This window comes from Cyprinus carpio, chromosome B9 (assembly GCF_018340385.1).
Source record: "Cyprinus carpio isolate SPL01 chromosome B9, ASM1834038v1, whole genome shotgun sequence".
NCBI classification, from domain to species: domain Eukaryota; kingdom Metazoa; phylum Chordata; class Actinopteri; order Cypriniformes; family Cyprinidae; genus Cyprinus; species Cyprinus carpio.
In genome coordinates this window covers 8,511,990-8,535,408 of record NC_056605.1, presented here as the reverse complement: position 1 = coordinate 8,535,408, position 23,419 = coordinate 8,511,990, and the positions used below count along the sequence as shown (strand labels likewise).

The window sequence follows — 23,419 nt, the reverse complement described above, 5'->3', positions numbered from 1 at the left end:
ATTTATCTTGGAGAGACATGCAGTGAATGAAAGGAGAGAAAAAAAGCAGGAGATTAATGCAGAGAGGAAGAGATGGTGTGAGGCATTAGCAGAGGGTGAGAGAATGGCTGCACTCTGAACTGGAGAATCCTGGGAGAGTTTAACTCTCACCTGACACACCCAGGACCTGTCAGTGACTTAAACTAATGGCTAATCGCTCATTTCCTTCACACACAAATGTATACTTTTGTCTGTTTGTATTTTTCTAAATGCATTAAAGGCCATTCAGCTGCAATCTCCACTTCCTTCATGTTAGACTTTTAGACTTGCTTTTGCCCTAATTGCGTTTATTATAGTTTTTAGATGTGTTGTTGCCCTGTTTCTGACTCTTGTCTACCCACATTCTTCTGTGTAAAAAAAAAAACAAACAAAAAAAATAACATTTTGAAGAATAATCTGTCTTATATAATGGAAGAGAATGGGACTGGAGCTGTCAAACTTAAAATAATAATAATAATAATAATAATAATAAAATATATAAAAATGTAAAGAGGTAGTCCTTAAAAATTGTGCACTATATTCCAAATCTTTTGAAGCCATAAAGTAGTTTTTGTGATGGATAGACAGTCATTATTCACTTAAGATCATATATTCTCTTTAAAAAATCACTGAAAATCACTTCCAAATTTAAATATGGTACATTTAGATGTGTCATACCAGATCTGAAGTCAAAACCAAATCCAGTTTTGGTTGTTCATCACATGAAGCTCTTGAATAGTTTCAGAAAATATAATTCTTTAAAAAAAAAAAAAAGGTCACACTTTATTTAAAGGTCCCATTCTCGCCATTAGCAAACCATTAACTATAACTTTTGCTTCAATAAACTCCCAATTTGCTGCTTATTAATAGTAAGGTAGTTGTTAAGTTTAGGTATTGGGTAGGATTAGGGATGTAGAATGTTCATTCCTCATTAGCATCTGCACTAGTATGATGAGACAGAACAGATATGAGACATAATGCAATCAGCAGGGTTGAAGGAAGTTTCATCTTCTCTTTTTCAGGCAGATGCGCATCTGCAAAAGCAATGGCAGATGATCAAAGTGAACAAATAAAAAACGCTTCAGAGACCCTGAGAGACTCCACCCTTGAGGTGGAGTTCATCAGAGACATGGGCTTAATCTGACTGTGTTTATGCAGGTGCTTGGAAGGTTATGGCTCCACATGAACACACGCTTCTACGCATTCACACTAATCTGTGATTGATAGGACTTGGGCCAAGAACCTTTTCATCCGAGTGCATTTGCTGTGTAGTGTGCCAAAAATTCTAATCTAGTCTGCAGATTTAAGTACTGCAGACAGCCAGTGCTCATGCCTGTCTATCATCATGACTGGCTCATTTCAATAATGTACATGTTATAAAGACTGTTGCCACTTCTATTACTGCCAAGGCCTCATGAGCCATGACACTCATTACTGTTACTGTAACGTTTGAGGTTGGTATGATCAAAAACCAGTGATGGAAGCACTTTAGTTTTGTCTTCTTTATATTGCTATATCTATATAAGCCTGTTGGTTCTGATGAAAGTCTTTGCTTTTATCTTTCTCTGCTCAAGTCCATACTGCCAAATCTTCATATTTTCACAACAAGATCAACAGCACTACAGACACACTTAACCTCTTCAAAACAATCAATTCTCTACTCTGTCCCCCTCCACCACCTTCCAACACTTCTATAACAGCTGATAATTTCGCCACATTCTTCACAGACAAAACTAGAATAATCAGTAGTCAGTTCTCAGCTCCACACAAACTCAGGCACATGGCTTCTCCTACCATTCCTATGCTGATGGACCACAGCTCCATCTCTCATTTTGTCAGGAATATGGACCTGTTTTGTGTTAGTTTTTCTCCCCATGTGCTCCCCGTGACCTAGTTTCTCCTATGTCTCATCTGAGTGATTTCAGGTGTTACCCCATCAAGTTCAGTCAGAAATCTTGGTGTAATCTTTGATGACCAGCTGACTTTCAAAGACCACACTGCAAAAACTGCTAGATCTTGCAGGTTTGCACTGCACAACATCAGAAAGATCAGGCCCTTCCTAACGGAGCATGCTGCACAACTTGTCCTGACCCTTGTCTTTTCTAGGCTGGACTACTGCAATGCTTTTCTCTGGACTTCCATCAAGCTCTATCAAACCTCTACAGATGATTCAGAATGCAGCAGCACAACAGGTCTTCAACAAGCCCAAAAGAGCCAATGTTACACCTCTCTTTATCGCCTTGCACTGGCTGCCGGTTGTGGCTCGCATCAAGTTCAAGACATTGATGCTTGCATATAGAACAGCCACAGGCTCAGCACCCGCCTACTTCCACTCACTACTACAAATGTACATTCCCTCCAGAAGTCTTGGTACCATCACAAAGAGGCACAAAATCACTATCCAGAACATTTTTGTTTACCGTTCCTGGCTGGTGGAAGGATCTTCCTACCCCTATCCAGAATGCTGATTCCCTGACATTTTTCAAGCGACAGCTAAATCACTATCCAGATCATCACTATCTGACTTCATCTAAAAAAAAAAAAAAAAAAATTTCATCTTTCTCTGTCTAGCTTGTACTTATTTGAACAATGCTTGAAACTTGGTATGACAAGCACCTCCTGTGTCTATTTACCTCTTTAAGATTAATCGCTTGATGTATTCCCCAGTTGTAAGTCGCTTTGGATAAAAGCATCTGCTAAATTAATAAATGTAAATGTTCTCTAGAGCACAGCAGGTTGGTTTTATCCTGTTGAGCAGAACAGAAAATATGGGTCAAGAAATCAGGAAGACACATAGTAGGGGACAGGACATGAGAAGGCCAGCAGGGAATTGGCCTGGTCACTTGTGATGGCCCAGGAAATAACAAATCTCATGTATTTGATCTTTGTTATCTTAAAAGCTGCATGATTGTCATCATTTTGAATGTGTGGAAAAATGGGAGGAAGAAAATCTGTAAGACAGCCGGACAGTGGCAATGGAGTAACATTATCTTTAGAAAACTTTTTTATATTTTTAGTGGCTGTGCCTTGTGTGTAGAATAAACCCAGATACGATAATGCTTTATTTTGCCATAAACTACCAACAGACCATGTATTCACACACAGAGCGTATCAAGGATAAGTTGAGCTAAAAACATGCACTGGAGGGCGTTGGGAATTGAGACATTATTCAGAATTTAGACATTCGTAATAAGCTGTTTAGGTGGTAATAAGCTGCATAGGCAAATTTTTTTTTAAATGCTAAAATTTAGAGATTTGAAGAAACTATGAATTGTTTGTAATATATTATGTCTAATTTCTTATGTTTCTAGAACCACTTATGTTTTTTTCTTTTTTTTTCTTTCCCTAGCATGGGAAATATCAACTGCATTAATTGGAATGTTTACTGTGGAGTAATGCAGTGCAGTTTAATTTACTATTTGAAGGACAGGCAGTATACAGTGTTGTGTAATATTCAGTAAACAGCTTCACACTAGCTCAGCTTAAACAGTAGCCAGAACCTTATCTGTGAAGTCTGAGGTCAAAATACTTGACTTCCAGAGCTACAAAACACATCACGCACATGATTCACCTTTGTTTGACTGATGAGGACCTTAAGACCTCTATGTTTCACCCAGCCCTCTTCATAAAAACCAAAACTACAAGTTTTGTTCTTGGCTGTAATCTCGCACCTTAGTTTTTTTTTTTAGTTAATCACTTTTGGACCTGTACTGTCCATCTGGATAAACAGGTGGAACATGTCCCAGCCACTTTTTGAAAGCTCTTCAGCTCCTCTGTTAAAAAAGGCTTGCGTCACATTTGTTTCACAGAATTGGCATAACAAACCATATACATAATTTATCATAATTATGCCTCTAATAACCCAGATGCCTCTCTTAACCTGGGATGTTGTTTTATGCTTTGTTGAAGTAGATGTGCTCTGTGTGAATGGCATCCAGTACATAGTACTTTCTTTGATCAGATGGAGTGCATCCGTCATGTAATATTCCTTCACTCTTAACAGGATCTCAGATCAGTTGGCTGACTGTGGATTAGGGGAAGGGGGTTTAAGTGAGCACTAGACAGCAGGGCGTCTGTTTATCAATCTGTCCCATCTTAGTAGAACTTGGTTTGTTCACTGGATTTAAGTTCTTACCATGCAAATCTCTTGACATAAACACAAACACAAGCCTGTTTCATTGTCCTTTTCCATTAGAGACTGCACTGAGAACAGAGGTTATGAAGCGAACAGATCCACACAAAAGGGCAGAATTCATAACACACATCTAATGTCATGATTACAGCATGTACAAATGGCTTTTTTTGTATATAGTAAGAAGATTTGTGTACATCAAGCAGTTGTTTGAATGATGCATGTTTTGGCTCATCAATGAGTTCAGATCAAGTCAAGGAACAGCAAATAATTAAACCTAAAAAAGTCAGTACGTTTACTTCATAACTGGTCATACTCTTAAAATATATGTGCAATGTGGTGATGAGAGCACTGGATGGCGCTGTAGAGCTTTAAAAAATTGTTAGTGGAGTTTGCCATCTAGTGGTCATGTTTTAAATTGTAAAAAAATGGCTGGATTATGTGAATATACTATATACTAAATTGAATATACTAGTTTAGTGCCTACTCAGAAGTGTGCACTGTACACTGTAACACAGTTGTTTGGAGCTAAACTCTGCAGGACAGTTGTCCTCCAGGACCAGAGTTTAACACGTGTTCCTCGTGATTGATTACTGTAAATGCACTGACTTTTATCTTATTCAAATCTGTATGCTATTTAAACTAATTTGTAAATTTCTGTATGTGAACTGCAGGGATTGCCTGGACCCCTTGGTCCCCAGGGGCCCACAGGCCCTAAAGGTCGACCGGGAGACCCTGGTCTCCAGGGTCCGAAAGGACAGAAAGGAGACCACGGCAGAGGAGGCATTATGGGTCCAAAAGGAAGTGTGGTGAGTCTCTCTGCCTTGCTGTCCGCTTCTGCTGTTATGTATAAACTTAAAACAATAGGTTTAGATGGAATTTGAGCTGCCTTTTCATTATCTCCAGCATTTATGTATGAGGTTTCATGAAGCTAATCAATGTAAATAATGTGATAATTATAAAATATACATTTCAGACATATTTATTCATAACCATGCATTTTACAGAAATGTAAAAGTGTTATGAGAATAACATTTTTGTCCAAAAATTGGTAATTTTTACTTTATATTCTTAGTGTTGATTAGATTATATAACCAACTGTATTTGATTAGATTCAGTGTGATGGTCGCATAAGTTCTAGCCACAAAAGTTTAAATAGTTCAGTAGCAGAAATAATACACACAGTATTTCAGTGATACTGTACATAACCTTTCTAGGTTTAGCCATTTTTTGCCTAATTGTACTATATAATTCTCTTTAAAACAATCTCAAGAGTAGTTCTGAGAGTGGGTTAAAGAGTAAAACTTGCATGAAATGAGATGAAATGCTATTGTGTTTGTGGCTTTCTTTAGGGAATGGAGGGTTTTCCAGGGTTTAATGGAGCAGATGGTGTTCCGGTGAGTGTCATTTTCTTTATATCCACAGTATTATGTTTAACTCTGTCATTAGGCATAAATAAAGCAGAGTTTTACAAAATGGCAACAAGAGAAATATGATAAAAGACACCAACGTTTATAAATAGCTCCATTTATTAAAACTAATCATGGGAGTAAACAAACCTACCGACCAGTAATATAGTTCAAATACCATAAATACCCTTCCTTAGTTTTGGATTTTTTACCTAGTATGGCTCACTGAAGGTCAAACAGGATATGTTGGTCAAGTCTTTGTTTCTGATCTCTCATCAGGGTCATCCTGGGCCGTCTGGGCCTCGTGGAAAACCAGGAGCTGACGGTTGTAACGGAACCCGGGGAGAATCAGGAACACCAGGCTTTCAAGGATTCGATGGTGGACCTGGAATATCAGTACGAGTGTTAATTTATGCATAGCTCATGTAACCCATGATGCTTTTATTTTCTCTCTCAATCAGTTTCTCTCTGTGTACTTACCTATCTCAAAATGTGATATTCTCTAGGGCCAGCCAGGAATGAAGGGAGAGAAGGGTGACCCTTTGGATCTGTGGGTCTATATGGAAAGATTCAGGGTAAGAGGAACTAAACATTTCACAAGAAAATACCAGTTTTAGTTTACCTTAACCCTTTATTATGTTTACATTTACTATAAATTGAGTAAATGCATTTGATTTAGTTAAAAAAAAATGCATTATAATTCTCTGACATATTACAGGGAGATCCAGGACCAGCAGGTTTTCCCGGATTTGATGTAAGTTTGATTTTTATCATTTGTCTTGTGACAGAACTGAAACTGAACCATCATTGATGAAAAGATGAAGGGGAAAAGGTGTTTTCTAAAATAGTTCATTGCACCCTTACAGGGACCAACTGGTAACCCAGGGTACAGAGGAATGCCAGGATTACAAGGTCCTTGGGTGAGTTAGTGACACACACAATAAAATTACTGGTATAATGAAAGTTAGAATTTCAGGATACAAGGGCAAAAAATGGGTTTTTGTCTTATATTTATATCATAAGGTAAAGTTCAGTAATTATGGAGCCCCGCACATGACATGCAAGAAAAAATAAATAAATTGTGCGCACAATTTACTAATTCATTCCCTCGATGTACTAAAACGCGCGTACGATTTACTAATTCGTTCCCTCGATTTGCTAAATCGTGTACATGATTTAGCCTACCTTTTTTCCTGCATGCTATGTGTGGGGCTCCGTAAGTAATATCATGCAAAGAGAGTGTTATTTTCCCGAATATCTACACAATTTCAATAAAAAAGGTAATATTGTGTTGAATTTTAAACACAATATGGCTGTATGGTCTGTTTTTGCTCAATTTCGCTGACAAAAATAGCTGCAAACATAACTGTTGTGCAAAACAACTTGAACAAATCAAGTGAGCCAATGAATCAGGGATCCATTCATAAAGACAGTCACTTGATTTGTTTCTGAATGAATCAGCCATTTTAACAAATCAGTTGAATGAATGACTGATTTTAGTATTTAGAGTACCATAATTTCTTAGCCCAAATCAATCACTAATAATTAGCAATGACAGCCCTAGTTATTATACAAGTACTGCTTGCTTTATTCCAAATCTAGCATCACTTCTTTTAACTTACTTATTATCTTTCTTTAGGGTCCTACTGGCATTAAAGGTGTTAAAGGACAAAAGGTAAGTAAAACAACATGTTTTGCTTGATTTTATTATTAAGATTTACATTTGTGTTTTATGACAGCATACTTTGGTAAATAAACATCTTCCATTTGATGTTAATGTGTTGTGTCTGTACAGGGTGAAAGCAGTAAAAAAATAAAAGGAATGAAAGGAGAATTGGTGAGACAAATGTTTACCGTCTTATATCAGACTAAAATCACATTCTAATCTGCACTGTTAACCAATATCAATTTTATATCCGCACCACAGGGGGAGATTGGAGAGCCAGGCCCACCAGGACCTTACTCACAAATCCGTACAATCCCTTCAGAATTGCAGGCAAGAAGAACATGAGTTTATGAGAATATTAAAAGGGGAGCAAATGATCTGTCTACTGTAATTTTCATCTCTCTCATTTGTTTTAACAGGGTAAAAAAGGCTCGAAAGGTAATAAAGGTGAACAAGGAGATTTGGTAGGTGGCTTTTTTTGAACACAAAAATTAATTTTAGGAAAGAAAACCCAGTCTTACAGTGGGTTCGGAATAGCTGGATCACACTAAAAAAAATATATATATTTTTTGGTCTGATTTTAATGGTCATATAAAATATGTTATTGAAATGTAATCATGAGTTTTGCAGATGGTCTTTCCTCATTAGTAGATCAATCAAAAATAACTGGCAGTGTTGCCACTGTGTGAAACTACAGGGACTTTTGCAGTATCTTGATAATAATATTTTGTATTTTAAATGATTTCAGGGGTATTTATCTACCAAAGGAGAGACTGGTGTGTCAGGGTTTCCAGGACAACGGGTATGATTGATTAAGAGCTGAAATCTCTTCATTAATCCTATGCAAAGACTTTAAAAAAAGCACAATGTATGAACCAGTTAGGTCTTCATCAGGCACATCAGAGAATGGACATCTACCTTTTTTTCTTTTTTTCTTATCTGAACGTTTTTGGACATGTTTTTGGACATGCACAAATATTAAAATTTTTTTATCTAAAATATTTTACCAATTCTTATTAATTACAGGGGAACCCAGGTCGAAATGGCTTGCCAGGACCTATGGTATATCATTTTGATCATTTTCTTAACAGTGCATTGGCATTGGTGCATTTGTGTGGCCTTAAGCAATTCTTAAAGTCTTTCTCCATTCCTACAGGGAGAGACTGGACTTCCAGGTTTCCCAGGAAATTTTGGCAGAAAAGTATGAATCTATTTCTGGTTTAGTGCTGGTTTATCGTGTCATATCTTACCATTCAATCTGCATCAAAAGTTGTATGACCTTCATGCATATCATTCAACAGGGAGACAGAGGAGAACCTGGAGAGCTGATAGTTCCTTTCAATGATACTGGAGGTACTAAAAATAATGCAACAAAAAAAAAGGATTATAAAGATTATAGTTGTTTAATATCTGCTGTTTTAGTAGTCCTTATCCAATTTTCCAATCCAAATCCAATTTTAAATAATCTCAATTTTTTTGTTATTTTGCTTCTGTCTGTTTCTCTTGCTTATATAGTGGGTCCTCCAGGACCTCCGGGAGAGCGTGGCCCAATTGGACATCATGGTCCTAAGGGTGTTAAAGGACTGCCGGGTCCCCCAGGGCCCCCTCCCACTGAACAACAACAAGGTATTTTTCAATCTAAAACGGAAATTCTGTCATTATCTGGTGGTGTGAACTTCTGTAAAAACACACAAGAAGTTTAGACGAGAAATGCTGCTCTTTGCCATGCTATGCATTCAACGAAACAGCTTGGATATCATTCCCATTGTGAGACAATTAACCCAAAATTATAAATAGTATACACGGAAAAAGTTTTGCCCTCTGTCATAACTCTCAGTTTGAGTCACACTTATGTTGTCAGAAATATAGATTTTTTTCGAAATTCAGAATATTTAGAAATTACTTCAATACTCAATTTCCGCAGTAACTACTGTATACACCAGTAACAGCTGCAATTTCACCTCTGTTATAACTCCAAAAGTCAGTTGACAAACAATGCTGTGTGTTTATGTTAACTAAAACATATATAAACCATTGCAAGTTTCAGAGAAACACATCACTAGCTCAAATTCTGGCATTTTCAGTTTCAGGACTCGGTTCGCAGTAAATGTAGTGAACTCTCTTCATGTGCTGTGAGTTGAACATGCATTTGGGAATGCAATGTGTGCCAGTTATGCTTTTTCATGTTTGCATAATTTCTAACAGTTTCCAAATTTAATTTTGACCATAGTGAAGTATTTTCTTAACTTACTGCCCTTAATCTTTTGCCAGTTTTTCGCTGCGGTACTGAAAATGGTATTGAATATTGATGTCTTTAAAGTTATTATATCGAAGTTAGAAATTATAGTATATTGATAACACTAGTTCACACTAAGGAGTAGTCAAACTTGCTGTATCAGGATAAGTGAATAGCAATTTATCATCGACATCAAATGACAAACTCATCTTTTTGATGGGTTTGAGATGAAAACTTTAGAAGATTTTTATAGCACATGACTCATATGGACTTCTTTAATGGTACTTTTATGATGCTGCTTCTGACGTTTTTGGAGCTTGACAGTCCGTGGTCTCTGTATACCTTTTCTGTATAGGAAAGAACAGTGTAAACACCTTCTTTTGTTCATCCACAGAAGAAGCAAAGTCATATGGGGCTGGCATTAATAATATAATCATACAATTTTTGAATTAACTTTTTAACAATTTTTAACACATTTTTAAATACATATGGGCTTAGACATTACCATAACCAAACTCTGTCACTGATATGATTGGTTCTCTGATCCACAGTGGATTTGTGGGGACCAGAGGGACCTAATGGACCAAAGGGAGCCAAAGGTGAAGCTGGGGAACCTGGTAATCCTGCCACTGAGCCTGGGCCACGTGGCTCTGATGGGAATCCTGGATCCCCTGGACCACCTGGACCCAAGGGATCATGTAAGTGTGAATTTCCAGACCAGAACGAAACCTGGTGCCATCACTAAATGCCATGCTAATAAGGCATTTTCATATGTATACAATAATATTAAGTAGTAGTATTACAATTTTCAAATTTAATTAATTCCTGTGATGACAAAGCTGATTTTCAGCATCATTACTCCAGTCTTCAGTTTCACACGATCCTTCAGAAATCATTCTAATATGTGGATTTGGTGTTCAAGAAACATTTCTTATATTATTATAAGTGTTGAAATTTGATGTACTGCTTAATATTTTTCTGCTTTAATATTTTCCTATAATTCTTTGATGTGTATAAATTAATTTATTTGATTCAGAAAAGCTTTGTAACAATTCAAAACTCGTTATTGTAATTTTTAATCAATTTAAGGCATCCTTTTTGAAAAGAGACTTTGATACTGAATACTACAAAGAATAAGTAAAGATTATTAATGTCTTGATACAGTGGAAGAATTCTTCAAAGGCCCACCAGGAATATCTGGACGTCCAGGAAATGCAGGGAAAAAGGGACCAAAGGGTAAGATCAGTGCTGAAGTTAATAAACTGCTGGGGTTATTTGGATGTCATAAAGATAGCATGGTGTTAAAAAAATGAATGAATGAATGAATGAATGAATGAATGAATGAATGAACAAGATCATTTCATGTTGTGCATGATATTGTGGGAACCTTAATTATTTTTAGAGTGGAATGAAGAATTCTTATCTTTTCTTTAGGAACACAGTTTGCTTTTGTCATTTGTTTTCTTTGTTAATCCTGCTATACTGGTGATGATTTTTATTATTTTATCAGGTGACCATGGTCAATGCAATTGCGATGTAAAATCCCCACCTGGTCCTCCGGGTCCTTCTGGTGATGCTGGGGACTTTGGCATGGCAGGCGAGTGGGGTCAGGAGGGTGATCAAGGAGAGCCGGGAACCAGAGGTGTGGATGGTGTGCCCGTAAGTAGACATACACCATGTCTTCAAGAAAAGTTCACCCAAAAATGAAGTTCACCCAAAATTTGTCATTGTTTACTCGTCCTCAAGTTGTTCCAAACCTATATTATTTTGTTGGTACTGGTATGTTGGTAACCAAACAGTTGATGGTAGCCATTGACTTCCGGAAGTCAGTGGCTATGAGCAACTGTTTGTTCAATTTGACCCAAAACTGATTTTCAATAAACATTCAAAAAATCTTGTGTTGATAGAAAGTGAAAAAAAAAGCAGTTGGGGATTCGGTGCCTTGCTCAAGGGTACATCAGTCGTTGTATTGCTGGCCCGAGACTCGAACCAGCAACCTTAGGGTTAGGAGTCAAACTCTCTAACCACTAGGCCGTGACTTCCCTTGATCGTACCGGTCCAAGATTTCTTTACTTTTGTCACACTTGCACCGGGAATACACACACACAAACAAATGAGTGGATTCAAGGAGTTTAAATGGGTGCAATTAAAAAGTAACAAAAGTGTCGCTTGCGGGTCATTTTGACCCACATGGGAATAAATGGAATTTACGAAAAAACTACATTTTTCGTGCACTTCAGCAAGTCATTGACATATTTACATGCATTAAAATAAGTCTATTTTAAGAAATAATTAAATAAATTAAGTTGTTTTTATGCATTTATTAGACATGCTAAAACACAGAATTTAATAACAATAAAACATATGGTGAAGAAAAAATAAAACATTTTATAGGGCCATAAACATGTAATTTTTGTTAAACTTTTAATAAATTGTTGTGAAAATGTGTTATGATTTAAATTAATTAGACATGCTTTTTGATTAATACAGTTAAATTGAACCATTAAAAATGAGTTGAGAAAAAATAAAACAGAAAAAAATGGAATCCAGAAAAATTAAAACGGAAAAACGGAATTTGGAAAAAAAAAAAAAAAGGATTTCATAGGGCCTTCAAAAAAGGAAAATAAAGTAATAAGTAGTGAAGTTACTTTGCAAATGCAGTAACTAATAAAGTAATCTCATTACAATTTACAGAAGTAACAAGTAACTAATTACATTTTTTGAGTAACTACCCCAACACTGTCCTATAGGACCCTCTAGTGGCTGTAACCATAAAATGCAATTTTATGTCATTTTTCCCCACCAGATGGAATCAGAGATGCTCGGTGACTCAATTCCAGCACCATCTGTTGGTTTTTGATAAAACAGGACTAAAACTTCTTTATTTTTTATTTTAATTATTATTGTTTTTATTTTTATTATTTTTATTTATTTATTTTTATTCTTTTTGGTGAAATAATGTACAAAAACTACTTATTTGCATATATTTTCTTAAAAATATCCAGAATAAAAGGTAAATATAATAAAAATCATCAAAAAATAATAGAAAAACCTTTTTTTATTATATCCAGAATAAAAGGTAAATATAATAAAAATCATCAAAATATATATATATATATATATATATATATATATATTATCTAAATATAATAAAAATCATCAAAAAATAATAGAAAAACCTAAATAAATAAATTATATATATATAATTTCTGGACCAAAAAAAAATTGGTGTTGTTTTTTGAGTGTTAAAAATATTCTTCAGAATATATTATTTTGTTTTCAACAGAAGAAACAAACTCATACAGGTTTGAAACAACTTGAGAGTGAGTAAATGACGGCAGCATTTTCATTTCCTGGGTGAACTATCCCTTTAAGTTCACCTGACATACATGTATTTGCATTGGCAATTTTTTTCAATTTTACAGGGTTTCCCTGGTGCAAGAGGATCACCTGGACCCAAAGGCAGAAAAGGAGAGCCGATATTCGCTACTGAGAAAGGTGCAATAATCTTCCATTACATGTTACATACAAGAGTAGATATACATCTTAATATTTTGCCTACACTTGTGAAATACAGGACAACCTGGTGACCCAGGGGACCCAGGTGCTAGTGGCATTCCAGGAGTGCAAGGAAGTCCTGGGCTTGATGGAAGAGATGGTGAATCAGGTTTTCAAGGACCTCCCGTGAGTCTTTATCTGATCACTGAAAAACAGCTCTAAACAAAAAACTAAATAGATATTGATCAAGTGATGCCAGTTTTAACCAAACTATGTAGTGTAATTCATAATTATCTACATTCTTATTTTCCTTCAGGGAGAAGGTCCCGTAGGTGAACCTGGAGACAAGGGATACCAAGGTCAGGATGGTCCTCCAGGTCTAAGAGGTCAAACAGGACAACCTGGCCAAGTTCTTGGAGCAACAAAAGGTGTAAGGGGCCTACCTGGAGATGAAGGACAAGTTGGTACTGATGGAGACCAAGGGTTACCTGGTGTTCCAGGTGTGTAACAGTATTATTTTAACATCATTGATATACTATAATAGTTTTGTTAATATTCTAAATTTTATTTATTTTTTACATGTTCTGTTTTCACATTGATTTTAGTTTTAGTAATTTTGTAGTGTTTTGTCATTTTTAGCGTTGTTTATAATGTGTGGTATTATTGATTAAATATATTTTAGTTATTTTATTTCAGCTTTAGTTTATAAATTTTGTTTTGGTTTTATTTTTAGTTATTTTGGTAATTAAAGATTAGCTTTATTTATTTGGTTAATGTTTGTTTGGAGTATAATTTTTTTTATGGTTTTAGTTTTAGTTAACAGTGATATCCCTGGTGTTTAAAAATACTGAGATTTCTTTTAATCTTATAACCTTCTTTTATTCTTTTTATTCATATCTATCTCACATGTGTTTTACAGGAGACTGTAGCCCAGAAGGAGAAGAGCAGTGGAGTATTCCAGGTAAAGATCTCCTTATGTCGTAGTGCTTCAACACATAGCTGTCATTCCACCATATTTGGTCAATAACCGTACTTTGCATTATTAACCAAGTTATCAGATAAAGTTGGCTTGAAAGTTGAAGAAACTACAAGCATGCAATGTAGTAGTTATGTTGACAGTTAAGTCATGGAGTTACCAAAAAGGCAATTAAATCTGCCTTAAAACTGTGAGTCTATGTATGTATTTGGAATATGAGTTACATTTGAGAAGATGTCTCTGAAATGCAGTGGTTTTCCAAACTGTTCTGGAGCATCCCAGCACTGTATCTAACACAGTTGATTCAACTCATTAGTAGAGACTTTAAGACCTGAAGTGGGTCAGAATAGATAAAGAGAGACGCGTGTCAGATCCGCGTCATGTTCAGCAGCAGCAGCTCATAAAGGAATAGCAGCCAAAAACCTAATAGCCTAGCTGCTGTGATGTCTGTTAATCAAAAATCAAAAGAAAAAGAGAGGAAATCAACTGTAGCTTTAAAGATTCATCTATGTATGTGACCCTGGACCACAAAACCAGTCATAAGGGACAATTTTCTAAATTGAGATTTATACAACATCTGAAAGTTGAATAAATAAGCTTTCCATTGATGTATGGTTTGTTAGGATGTAACAATATTTGGCCGAGATACAACTATTTGCGAAAATCTTGAGAAAACCGCCATTAAAGTTGTCCAGATGAAGTTCTTAGCACTGCATATTACTAATCAAAAAATTAAGTTTTGCTATATTTACGGTAGGAAATTTACTAAATATCTTCATGGAACATGATCTTTATTTGATATCTTAATGATTTTTGGTATAAAAGAAAAATGTATCATTTTGAATGTATTGTTGGCTATTGCTACAAATATACCCCAGCGACTTAAGACTGGTTTTGTGCTCCAGTTTGACATTTAATTTTTAAATTTAGTGTTTTACTTTTTTCAATTTCTGTATATTTCCTACTTGCTGAAGGGCACAGGTAAATATGACATTTATTATAATGGGTTTATGTGTAGATTTCTTTTGTGAAGTTCACTTAAAATGTAAGTAGTCTAATAAATGTTAAAATTGATAGCTCTTGTAATGTTGAATGGCTATAATCAATGGTTAAATATTAGTAGAAAAAAACTGTTTCATAGAGACATCAGTAGAATTGGTATCAGTGATGATACTGTTTATAAAAAGATGCCATTATACAAATATTCAAAATATACTGTCTTTATGTTGTTTGCAATATTTAAAACTTTTAAATTGTGTTTTTGTGTTTTGCATCATGTTAATCTTATTATAGTGGAATGTATTGGTGATCCCGGGCCACCTGGAGAGAGAGGGCAGCCTGGTCTTCCAGGGTTAGATGGATTTCCTGGTAATGGATATATTATTGTAAAGTTCTATTATTGTAAAATATCTAGTAATTTTTATTATTGTAAAATATCTAGTGATTAATTTACTTCTGGTTACATTATGGCTGCCCATGTGTGTATGTTCTAGGACTGCAAGGTGCTAAAGGCTCACCAGGTCTTTTTGGAGAACCTGGAGCCAAAGGAGAGAAAGGTGACCCAGGAAGAGAAGGCCCACCTGGGCCACGAGGTAAGCATTGGGTGGCTTGTGCGTTTCTTTACATTTTATTGAATCATTCTTATGTATACATCTGTCTGTCTCCTTTTCTCAGCTCTGATAATTTGATTTTGACCACATAGGTTTTGTTGGACCTCGGGGTGAATAAGGTTATCATGGCTCCAAAGGTGTGGAAGGAACTCCAGGCCTTCCTGGGAAACTAGGTTTGGATGGTGCTCCAGGGGAAAAGGGTGAGCATGGTGAAGTTTTAGGGGCTTCTTCTGGAGCCGCTGGAGACCCAGGACTGCCTGGACAGAGGGGTGTCATTGGTCTTCCAGGAGACCCAGGACCTCAAGGACACCAAGGTGAGAAACCCACCTGTCAAACCCATAGTGATGGATATATGCTGAATCTATAGAGCCAGCAGTCTTTGTAAAACTATTTCAAACTTTCAGGCAAGTTTCAAAGTTTGTCTTGGCAAACATTTATTTTCTAGTTTCTTCCTATTGCATATACAGGTCATAGTTTAAAAAATGCTTTGAGAGTGTCAGTAAAACAAATACAATTTATGGTCTATTGTTATCATTATTTGATCTGCATTTAATTTTTTTGTGGATATGTGGATCTTTTCTGTGATTGTAAATCCTATTTAAACATGCCACCACATGCATCTTTTTATGACGCTTCTCCACCCAGAAGCTCAGAAGTGACAGTCTGTCTATGATTAAGATGAATCCGTTGTTCTTGAGACTCACTAAAGGATGCAATATCACACAGGTTTGGAGGGAATGCCGGGTATGATTGGCCTTAAGGGTGAAAGTGGCCCTTCAGGTCTTCAAGGAGAGATAGGAACACCCGGACCACCAGGAACATTTGGCTTTCCTGGGCAGCCTGGTCAAGTAGGACCTCCCGGACCACCTGGAAAAACCGGAGAACCAGGTAACTCAACTGATACTAAAAACCTAGGTTTAAAATATTAGCCAGTTTACTAAACTGTTATAAGGGGCTTTTGCACCGGGTGGTTTAAGGAAGTCATTATAAGCTGGTTGCATTCACATTGCCAGTAGGAACTCTGAAGTGACATAAGCCAGCCAACAGCAACATGATTTAAGTGCTGCATTCAACATCTGGAAGATGAAGGAGTCCCTGGACTTTGATGTCGGTCCATTTATCACTGTTTTCCATGTTCGTTTAGCTAGTTTGTGGAGTGACTGTGTTTACATGTTTTTTTTTTTGTTTTTTTTTTAATGGCAGATGCCGGTGTTTCGTATGGTATGCATTCAACCAGTAAACATACAATAGTTTCTATTGTGCTGGCTTAGAACCTACTTTGAAGTAGGAGCTAATTATTCCTACAACTAAATTCACTCCCAGTTCCTGTGGTGCACATGCAAACATTTGACTGGTGGTGCATATAATACATTACATTTAATTTAAGTGGAATGAAGCAAAATGTATTTTTCCCCTCAACGCTTAAATATTCTGGGTCCCTGTAGGTCCAAGTGGAGAAAGTGGAGATCAGGGAGACCCAGGCCTTACTGGGCCCAGAGGAGTAAAGGGTGTCACTGGAGAACCAGGAAATTTTGGTCTAAGGAAATATTGGGCCACCTGGAGATCCAGGACAACAGGGGCCATATGGTATTAATGGTCTTCCAGGGTTAAAAGGTCAGTTGCCTTATATATGTTATGTCAGGGTTCCTCAAATCTTACCCTGAAGGTCCAGTGCGCTACAGAGTTTAGCTCCAACCCTGATCAACCTCACCTACCTATGATTTTCTAATGATCCCGAAGACCCCTATTAGCTTGCTCAGGTGTGATTAGGGTTAGAGCTAAACTCTGCAGGAAGGTGGATCTCGAGGTCCAGATTTTAGGATCCCTATGCTATGTTATGTTGATGTTATATTCCTTTGTTAATTGGTTCATTATGCATAACAAAGAGTATGCAGAAAGCATATACACTATATTGCCAAAAGTATTGGGACACCCCCTTCTAATGAACAGGTTTGTCTACTTTAGTCATTTCCATGAGTACAAATCTGAATGTTTAAGCCAGGGATCTCCAACCCTGCTCCTGGAGAGCTAACGTCCTGCAGACTTCAGTTCCAACCCTGCTCCAACACACCTGTCTGTAATTATCAAGTAGCCCTGAACACCTTGATTAGCGGGTTCAGGTGTGTTTGATTGGGGCTGGAGCTGAAATCTGCAGGACAGTAGATCTCCAGGAGCAGGGTTGGAGACCACTGGTTTAAGCATATAATTATATTTCAGGGAATTGTGTGCTTCTAATTTTATAACAACAGTTTGGACAGGACCCTTTTCTTTTCTAACATGACAGTGTCTCTGTGTATAAGGCAATGTTCAAAAATAAATGATTGATTAAGTCAGTGTGGAAGAACTTGACTGGTCTGCAGAAAGCCAAGTCCTAATCCCAGCTAAACTGTGTTACTTTAAATGCAGACCATGAGCCAAAAACTCATCAACAAACACCAATGACTGTTGTACATATGGGTACAGTCATTTTAGACACTTCCAAAACTTTTGGAACAGGGATGGAAAAACAGCAAAATTTTTAAATACATGAATTGTTTCCATCTTTGTTGCCACAGTTTTGAAAGTGCCTTTTTCTGTCCTAAAGAAGGGGGTGTCCCAGTACTTTTGTCCAAATAGTGTATGTATAAATCATTGGTGCTTGGTGATGAGTTTTTATATCATTATATGCTTAAACATTAAGATTTTTACTCATGGAAATTAAGTAGTAAAACCTGTTTATTAGAAGGGGGTGTCCCAATACTTTTATATAGTAGTGTATATTGTTTAAGCAATATTTTGATCATTGATGGTGCTTAAAATAAAAATTATAAATGAAATTAATTGAGTGGTGCATTGTGGCTTAACAATAAAGTCGTGGCCTAGTGGTTAGAGAGTTTGACTCCTAACCCTAAGGTTGTGGGTTTGAGTCTCGGGCCGGCAATACCACGACTGAAGTGCCCTTGAGCAAGGCACAGAACCCCCAACTGCTCCCTGGGCACCACAGCATAAATGGCTGCCCACCGCTCCGGGTGTGTGTGTGTTCACTGCTGTGTGTGTGCACTTTGGATGGGTTAAATGCAGAGCACGAATTCTGAGTATGGGTCACCATACTTGGCTGTATGTCACTTCATTAACTTCACTTTCACTTACATAAAGGTTCCAAAGGTGGTCAGGGCATGACGGGTTTCCCTGGAAAGCCTGGTGAGCATGGTCTGAAGGGCTTTTTGGGACAGAAAGGAACAATAGGTGATCCAGGACAACAAGGTGTAAAAGGACCTCCTGGCGCTCCAGGTCTAAAAGGTGAATAAAGAGCATGATTCTCTATGTGTGTACATCATACACAATATGTAATCTAATGTTACCATGGTCAAATAATACATTTGTTTTCCCCACTTATAAAGTTACTTATAAAGTTAATAATTCTGTAATTTGGTTTTTCATTACTATTTTCTGTTCTATTTAATGTTTTTTTTTTGTTTTCTCAAGTAATAACGTTTTTTAGCATTTCCATCTTTTTTGTAACAGATACATAAAACAATTTTTATGTTCGCACAATACTAAGATTACACTGCAAGTTTTTGCAACTTGTATTTAGGAGCTTGTACTAGGGAGCAAATGTTGCGCTGATTCCTTGTGAGATGATGACTTTTATATAGTTACTGTCATTGTAGTCTTTTACTTATTGTATACTTGGTGGGTTTTGAATGTCTTGTCAATGCTTGTTCTGAGGTGAGAGAGGGTTGGCGGGGCCTCCAGGTGAAAAGCCAATCATACATATACCGCCATCTATGAAAGAGGTCATGAAGGGAGCTAAAGGTGACCATGGAAAAATGGGAGATCCTGGCTTCACTGGTCCCAGAGGTAACTAGACTCATATTAATTCACTACTCAAGGGCACAAAGAATAACATATTTCATATCAACTACAGAAGTAATAAGAGCTCTAAATGTTAATCAGAATTCGTTCATATGGTGATTATTTACATTTCTGCATATGGTCAGTGTGGAATCACAAGAACTTTGTTAATGGTAATAGAACAAAATGATTCCTTTCAGACAGACACCTATAGATTTTCTTTAAACTTGTCTTTGGCCAGGTACAAAAGGTCTTCCAGGTGTTCCAGGAACGGGGGGTAAAGATGGACATCCGGGTAAACCCAGTTATACAAAAGGTACTACAGGTTTTCCGGGAGCAAAAGGATCTCCAGGGCAAAAGGGAATGCCAGGGTATAAAGGAAAGTCTGGAATTGAAGGTTTTCCTGGAATGGCTGGACCCAGGGTATGACAATGAGCTCCATCTCCCTCTAAAAACCATTTATGATTTAAAACATTGCACAGTATGTTTTGAAAGTTGTGCTTTTAGTCATTGTGGCTCGTTGTGTTTAAACGCAGGGTGACAAAGGCAAGTCTGGTGCTTATGGACAAACTGGAGAATCTGGAATCAAGGGGATAAAAGGTGCTCATAAATAAACTTCTGAAAGGCACCATGCTATACAGAATGTATGACTTTCTCATACTCTTTAAATAAACTGCCAAAAAGGTTTATGTAAGAATCTTTTATTAGGTGAATTTGGTCCTACCATCAGTCTTCCAGGATCAACAGGACTGAGAGGTGAAACTGGGCTTCCTGGACCTTTTGGTAAGAAATATCTATATTCTATAGTTAATCGAACAGTATGATGATATTTTAGTGTCCCTATTATTGAACCGCTTCTTTAATGAGTTTTTAATGTACATTGGTTAGGTGAGAAGGGACTCATAGGTAACACTGGAGACAGAGGAAGTCCTGGTTTTGATGGCATTGAAGGGATGAAAGGCTATCCAGGAGAACCTGGAGAAGTTGGACCACCAGGTGCAAGAGTCTTGATCATTATCCTTTGAATGAATTGTTTCTAAAAAAAAAAAAAAAAAAAAAAAAGAAGGTTTTTGACTGGATCATCTTTTTCATCAGGTTCTGATGGCCTACAAGGTTTCCGAGGAACACAGGGTCAGAAGGGCTGGCCTGGCGTGCCTGGACAGGCAGGAACCCCTGGAATCCAAGGCCACCCAGGACAAAAAGGTCTGTAGTTCTAACTGTCATATTTAATGGAACAGCACCATACCTATGCAGATTTGCCTTGTGTGTAAATTTAAAGATGCTTTAAAACAGTATGCATTGTAAATGTTCATTGTCTAGTCACCTGACTTGCAAAACACTAAAGAGAAATGTTAGATCTATATATAATGTTGGCTGACTTATATTTCCTGTAGGATTTCCTGGTCTTAAAGGCATTTTTGGATTGGATGGCCTAAAAGGTCAAAAGGGTATCAAGGGTGTTGCAGGTACCTCTAGAGCATAGGACTGATCACATTATACACCTTGTTGTCTTCACTTATGAATAATAATTGTTACATGACTTTCATTTTAGAAAAGTTTGTTGTTGTTATTATTGTTATTATATCATGTTTATGCAGAAATTACATCTTTGATATGTTGGTATGTAATGACGGCTTTGGTATGTTTTGTCCCCTGAGGTTCTGACAGCTTGGGTCCTTCTGGTGAGCCAGGAGCAAAAGGAGAGAGAGGAGAGACCGGCATCCCCAGCACAGAGCCTGGTGTCCCCGGAGAGCGGGGATTCAAGGGTTTCATTGGAGATCCAGGTAGCTCAAAATGCCAAATCTCATATTCTGAAACTGGAGTTTTGTGCATTGTTTGTTTGATGCAGCTATGCATCAGTTCTAAACTGGCACTGCTTTGGTTACAGGTAATAAGGGTGAATCTGGGCATCCTGGTGTACCGGGCCCTCAGGGCGAACAAGGAATCTCTGATATAAAAGGAGTCCAAGGCGACTATGGCTTTCCAGGCCCACAAGGACTTCCAGGTGAAGGGCTCGTTCCTATATATTTACAATAAACACTAGCAATGAGTACTAGAGACAGTATAAGGAGGAGGAAATGGAATACTTAAGTTGATTTTGGCTCTCAATTATTAACAACCATTTGAAATAACATTTAGCAGGCTGAATGTGTTCTGTAAGTGACTAAAGTAATTATATAGTGTCTCTTTGCCTCACAAGAAATAGCTTATTTCTGAATCTACAATATTTCTTGAAAAATAATTCTGAGAATGTTCCATCTTGTCTGAAACCCGTTGCTGTTATCATTTAGGTTTCCCTGGTCCCAGAGGGATCCCAGGTGAACCTTCTCCATTTGGAGCAAAAGGACAGAAAGGAAATTCAGGTGATTTTGGATTGACTGGAAAAAAGGGAGTCCAGGGGGACGCGGGACAAAAAGGACCATCAGGGGAACCTGGAGTGTCAGGAAGAAAAGGTAGATTATGAAATATGATTTTATTGCATTGGTGAAATCAAAACGGGAGACCAGTAGTCATTATGTCAAGACAATTACACCATGCACTTTCTCACCTTCTCACGTGAAAAACATATTAGATGAGCAACGTTTAGATTGTTCACTTTCTTCCAGTATGACCCTTAACTGAAAAATAATTGTAATGATGTAAGAATGCTTTGTTTCATTTAGGTGAAAATGGAGACCCAGGAATGATGGGATTCCCAGGAAGCCGTGGTTTTGAAGGCAATAGGGGCCCTGTTGGACCTAAAGGAGATACTGGACCCCCAGGTGAGTTGAAATGATTGCTTGGCATAACCCTTTTAATCCCAAATACAACATATCTTTATATTTAAAATCTAAAGGGTGTGTAATTGTGTAATTTCCTATCCCAGCTTAATATGGAAAAATAACTCTTTTTCATTCATATATTTAATTTTTTTCTGTCCTGCATTTTTTAAAGAGTGACAGTGCTTGACCAGTAGATGTAAATGTATTGGCTGCAATGGGATCTGGATCTAGATTGTATATTGAACATTTAACATTTCTTATTCATTCAGATCAGATATGATGTCAGAAACATTTGTTGAACAGTCCAAAATCATTTTGCACTTCATCAGTTCTCTCTACCTTGTTGCTTCAGGTTTTCCTGGCTCACCTGGTGCTAAAGGACTTCCACCAGTTCCACAGAAACTACCAGGTGAGAGAGGACCACCTGGCCCAATGGGTATTCAAGGACCACAGGGACGAAGTGGAAACCTAGGCCCTGCTGGACCTCCTGGTGATCCAGGTAGGAGAATTAAAAGCCTCAGTTTTAAACAAATATATCCATGAATATTGCTGTGCTCCAGAATAATTGTGTAAATGGTTTTGTAACTGTTTACAGGGATTTTGGGTCCAAAGGGTGAAAAAGGCATGCCAGGTGTCCCTGGAATACCAGGAAATCCAGGCTTCCGTGGAGAACATGGACAAATAGGCCACCCTGGTCTACAAGGGGAAGAAGGTAAATGGTGTGTTTGTGTATAAGGGAAGAGGATTATGGGATTCTGGGCTAGATTAGTGGATTAAGGATTTCTAGATGAATGGTCACCAATGAAATGTGTGCCTTTCATTTTGAAGTCATTATGGCAACTGGCAATGTAAATGTCATTTTGGTGGCTGGCATGTAAATAGGTTTCTTTGCTCACAAGTTAATGAATCTCAATTGGTAGGGACGCGAGGGGGTCCTGGTTTACCTGGTCCTATCGGAATGCCTGGCCGCAGTGTCAATGTTGGCTACCTGCTGGTGAAGCACAGTCAGTCTGAGCAGATCCCCATGTGCCCTGTGGGCATGTCCAAGTTATGGGACGGTTACAGTCTTCTGTACTTTGAGGGACAGGAGAAGGCCCACAACCAAGATCTTGGTAAGTGAAGCTGGCAAAGTAATCAAATCAATCACAAGTTATTGCATGTCTGACACCACCATTATTTGCATAAATTTACATCCAGAATCTAAATCTTGAATTTCATAACACTGTTCAGTGTAGCTTATGAAATTGCACATGTGTTGTCTACAGTGTTGCAAAAGTT

The 23,419-nt window shown here is 37.3% G+C and overlaps 1 protein-coding gene across 1 annotated transcript in view; it reads left to right on the top strand.

The window, feature by feature from the left end:
* Positions 1 to 23,419, top strand: part of LOC109069404 (collagen alpha-2(IV) chain-like) — a 73,519-nt gene that overhangs the window by 47,340 nt on the left and 2,760 nt on the right. The window contains 43 exon segments of the mRNA XM_042730902.1: positions 4,825 to 4,959; positions 5,503 to 5,547; positions 5,839 to 5,955; positions 6,066 to 6,134; positions 6,278 to 6,313; positions 6,426 to 6,479; positions 7,199 to 7,234; positions 7,355 to 7,396; positions 7,487 to 7,555; positions 7,645 to 7,689; positions 7,974 to 8,027; positions 8,252 to 8,287; positions 8,382 to 8,426; positions 8,527 to 8,578; positions 8,741 to 8,851; positions 10,013 to 10,159; positions 10,626 to 10,697; positions 10,972 to 11,120; positions 12,887 to 12,959; positions 13,039 to 13,145; positions 13,276 to 13,459; positions 13,879 to 13,920; positions 15,229 to 15,303; positions 15,429 to 15,625; positions 15,661 to 15,859; positions 16,272 to 16,433; positions 16,991 to 17,084; positions 17,086 to 17,159; positions 18,681 to 18,824; positions 19,254 to 19,385; positions 19,621 to 19,802; positions 19,916 to 19,979; positions 20,088 to 20,162; positions 20,268 to 20,375; positions 20,475 to 20,582; positions 20,774 to 20,845; positions 21,038 to 21,163; positions 21,268 to 21,384; positions 21,671 to 21,832; positions 22,043 to 22,141; positions 22,494 to 22,640; positions 22,737 to 22,853; positions 23,062 to 23,253. Coding sequence (XP_042586836.1) covers positions 4,825 to 4,959; positions 5,503 to 5,547; positions 5,839 to 5,955; positions 6,066 to 6,134; positions 6,278 to 6,313; positions 6,426 to 6,479; positions 7,199 to 7,234; positions 7,355 to 7,396; positions 7,487 to 7,555; positions 7,645 to 7,689; positions 7,974 to 8,027; positions 8,252 to 8,287; positions 8,382 to 8,426; positions 8,527 to 8,578; positions 8,741 to 8,851; positions 10,013 to 10,159; positions 10,626 to 10,697; positions 10,972 to 11,120; positions 12,887 to 12,959; positions 13,039 to 13,145; positions 13,276 to 13,459; positions 13,879 to 13,920; positions 15,229 to 15,303; positions 15,429 to 15,625; positions 15,661 to 15,859; positions 16,272 to 16,433; positions 16,991 to 17,084; positions 17,086 to 17,159; positions 18,681 to 18,824; positions 19,254 to 19,385; positions 19,621 to 19,802; positions 19,916 to 19,979; positions 20,088 to 20,162; positions 20,268 to 20,375; positions 20,475 to 20,582; positions 20,774 to 20,845; positions 21,038 to 21,163; positions 21,268 to 21,384; positions 21,671 to 21,832; positions 22,043 to 22,141; positions 22,494 to 22,640; positions 22,737 to 22,853; positions 23,062 to 23,253 — 4,366 coding nt within the window.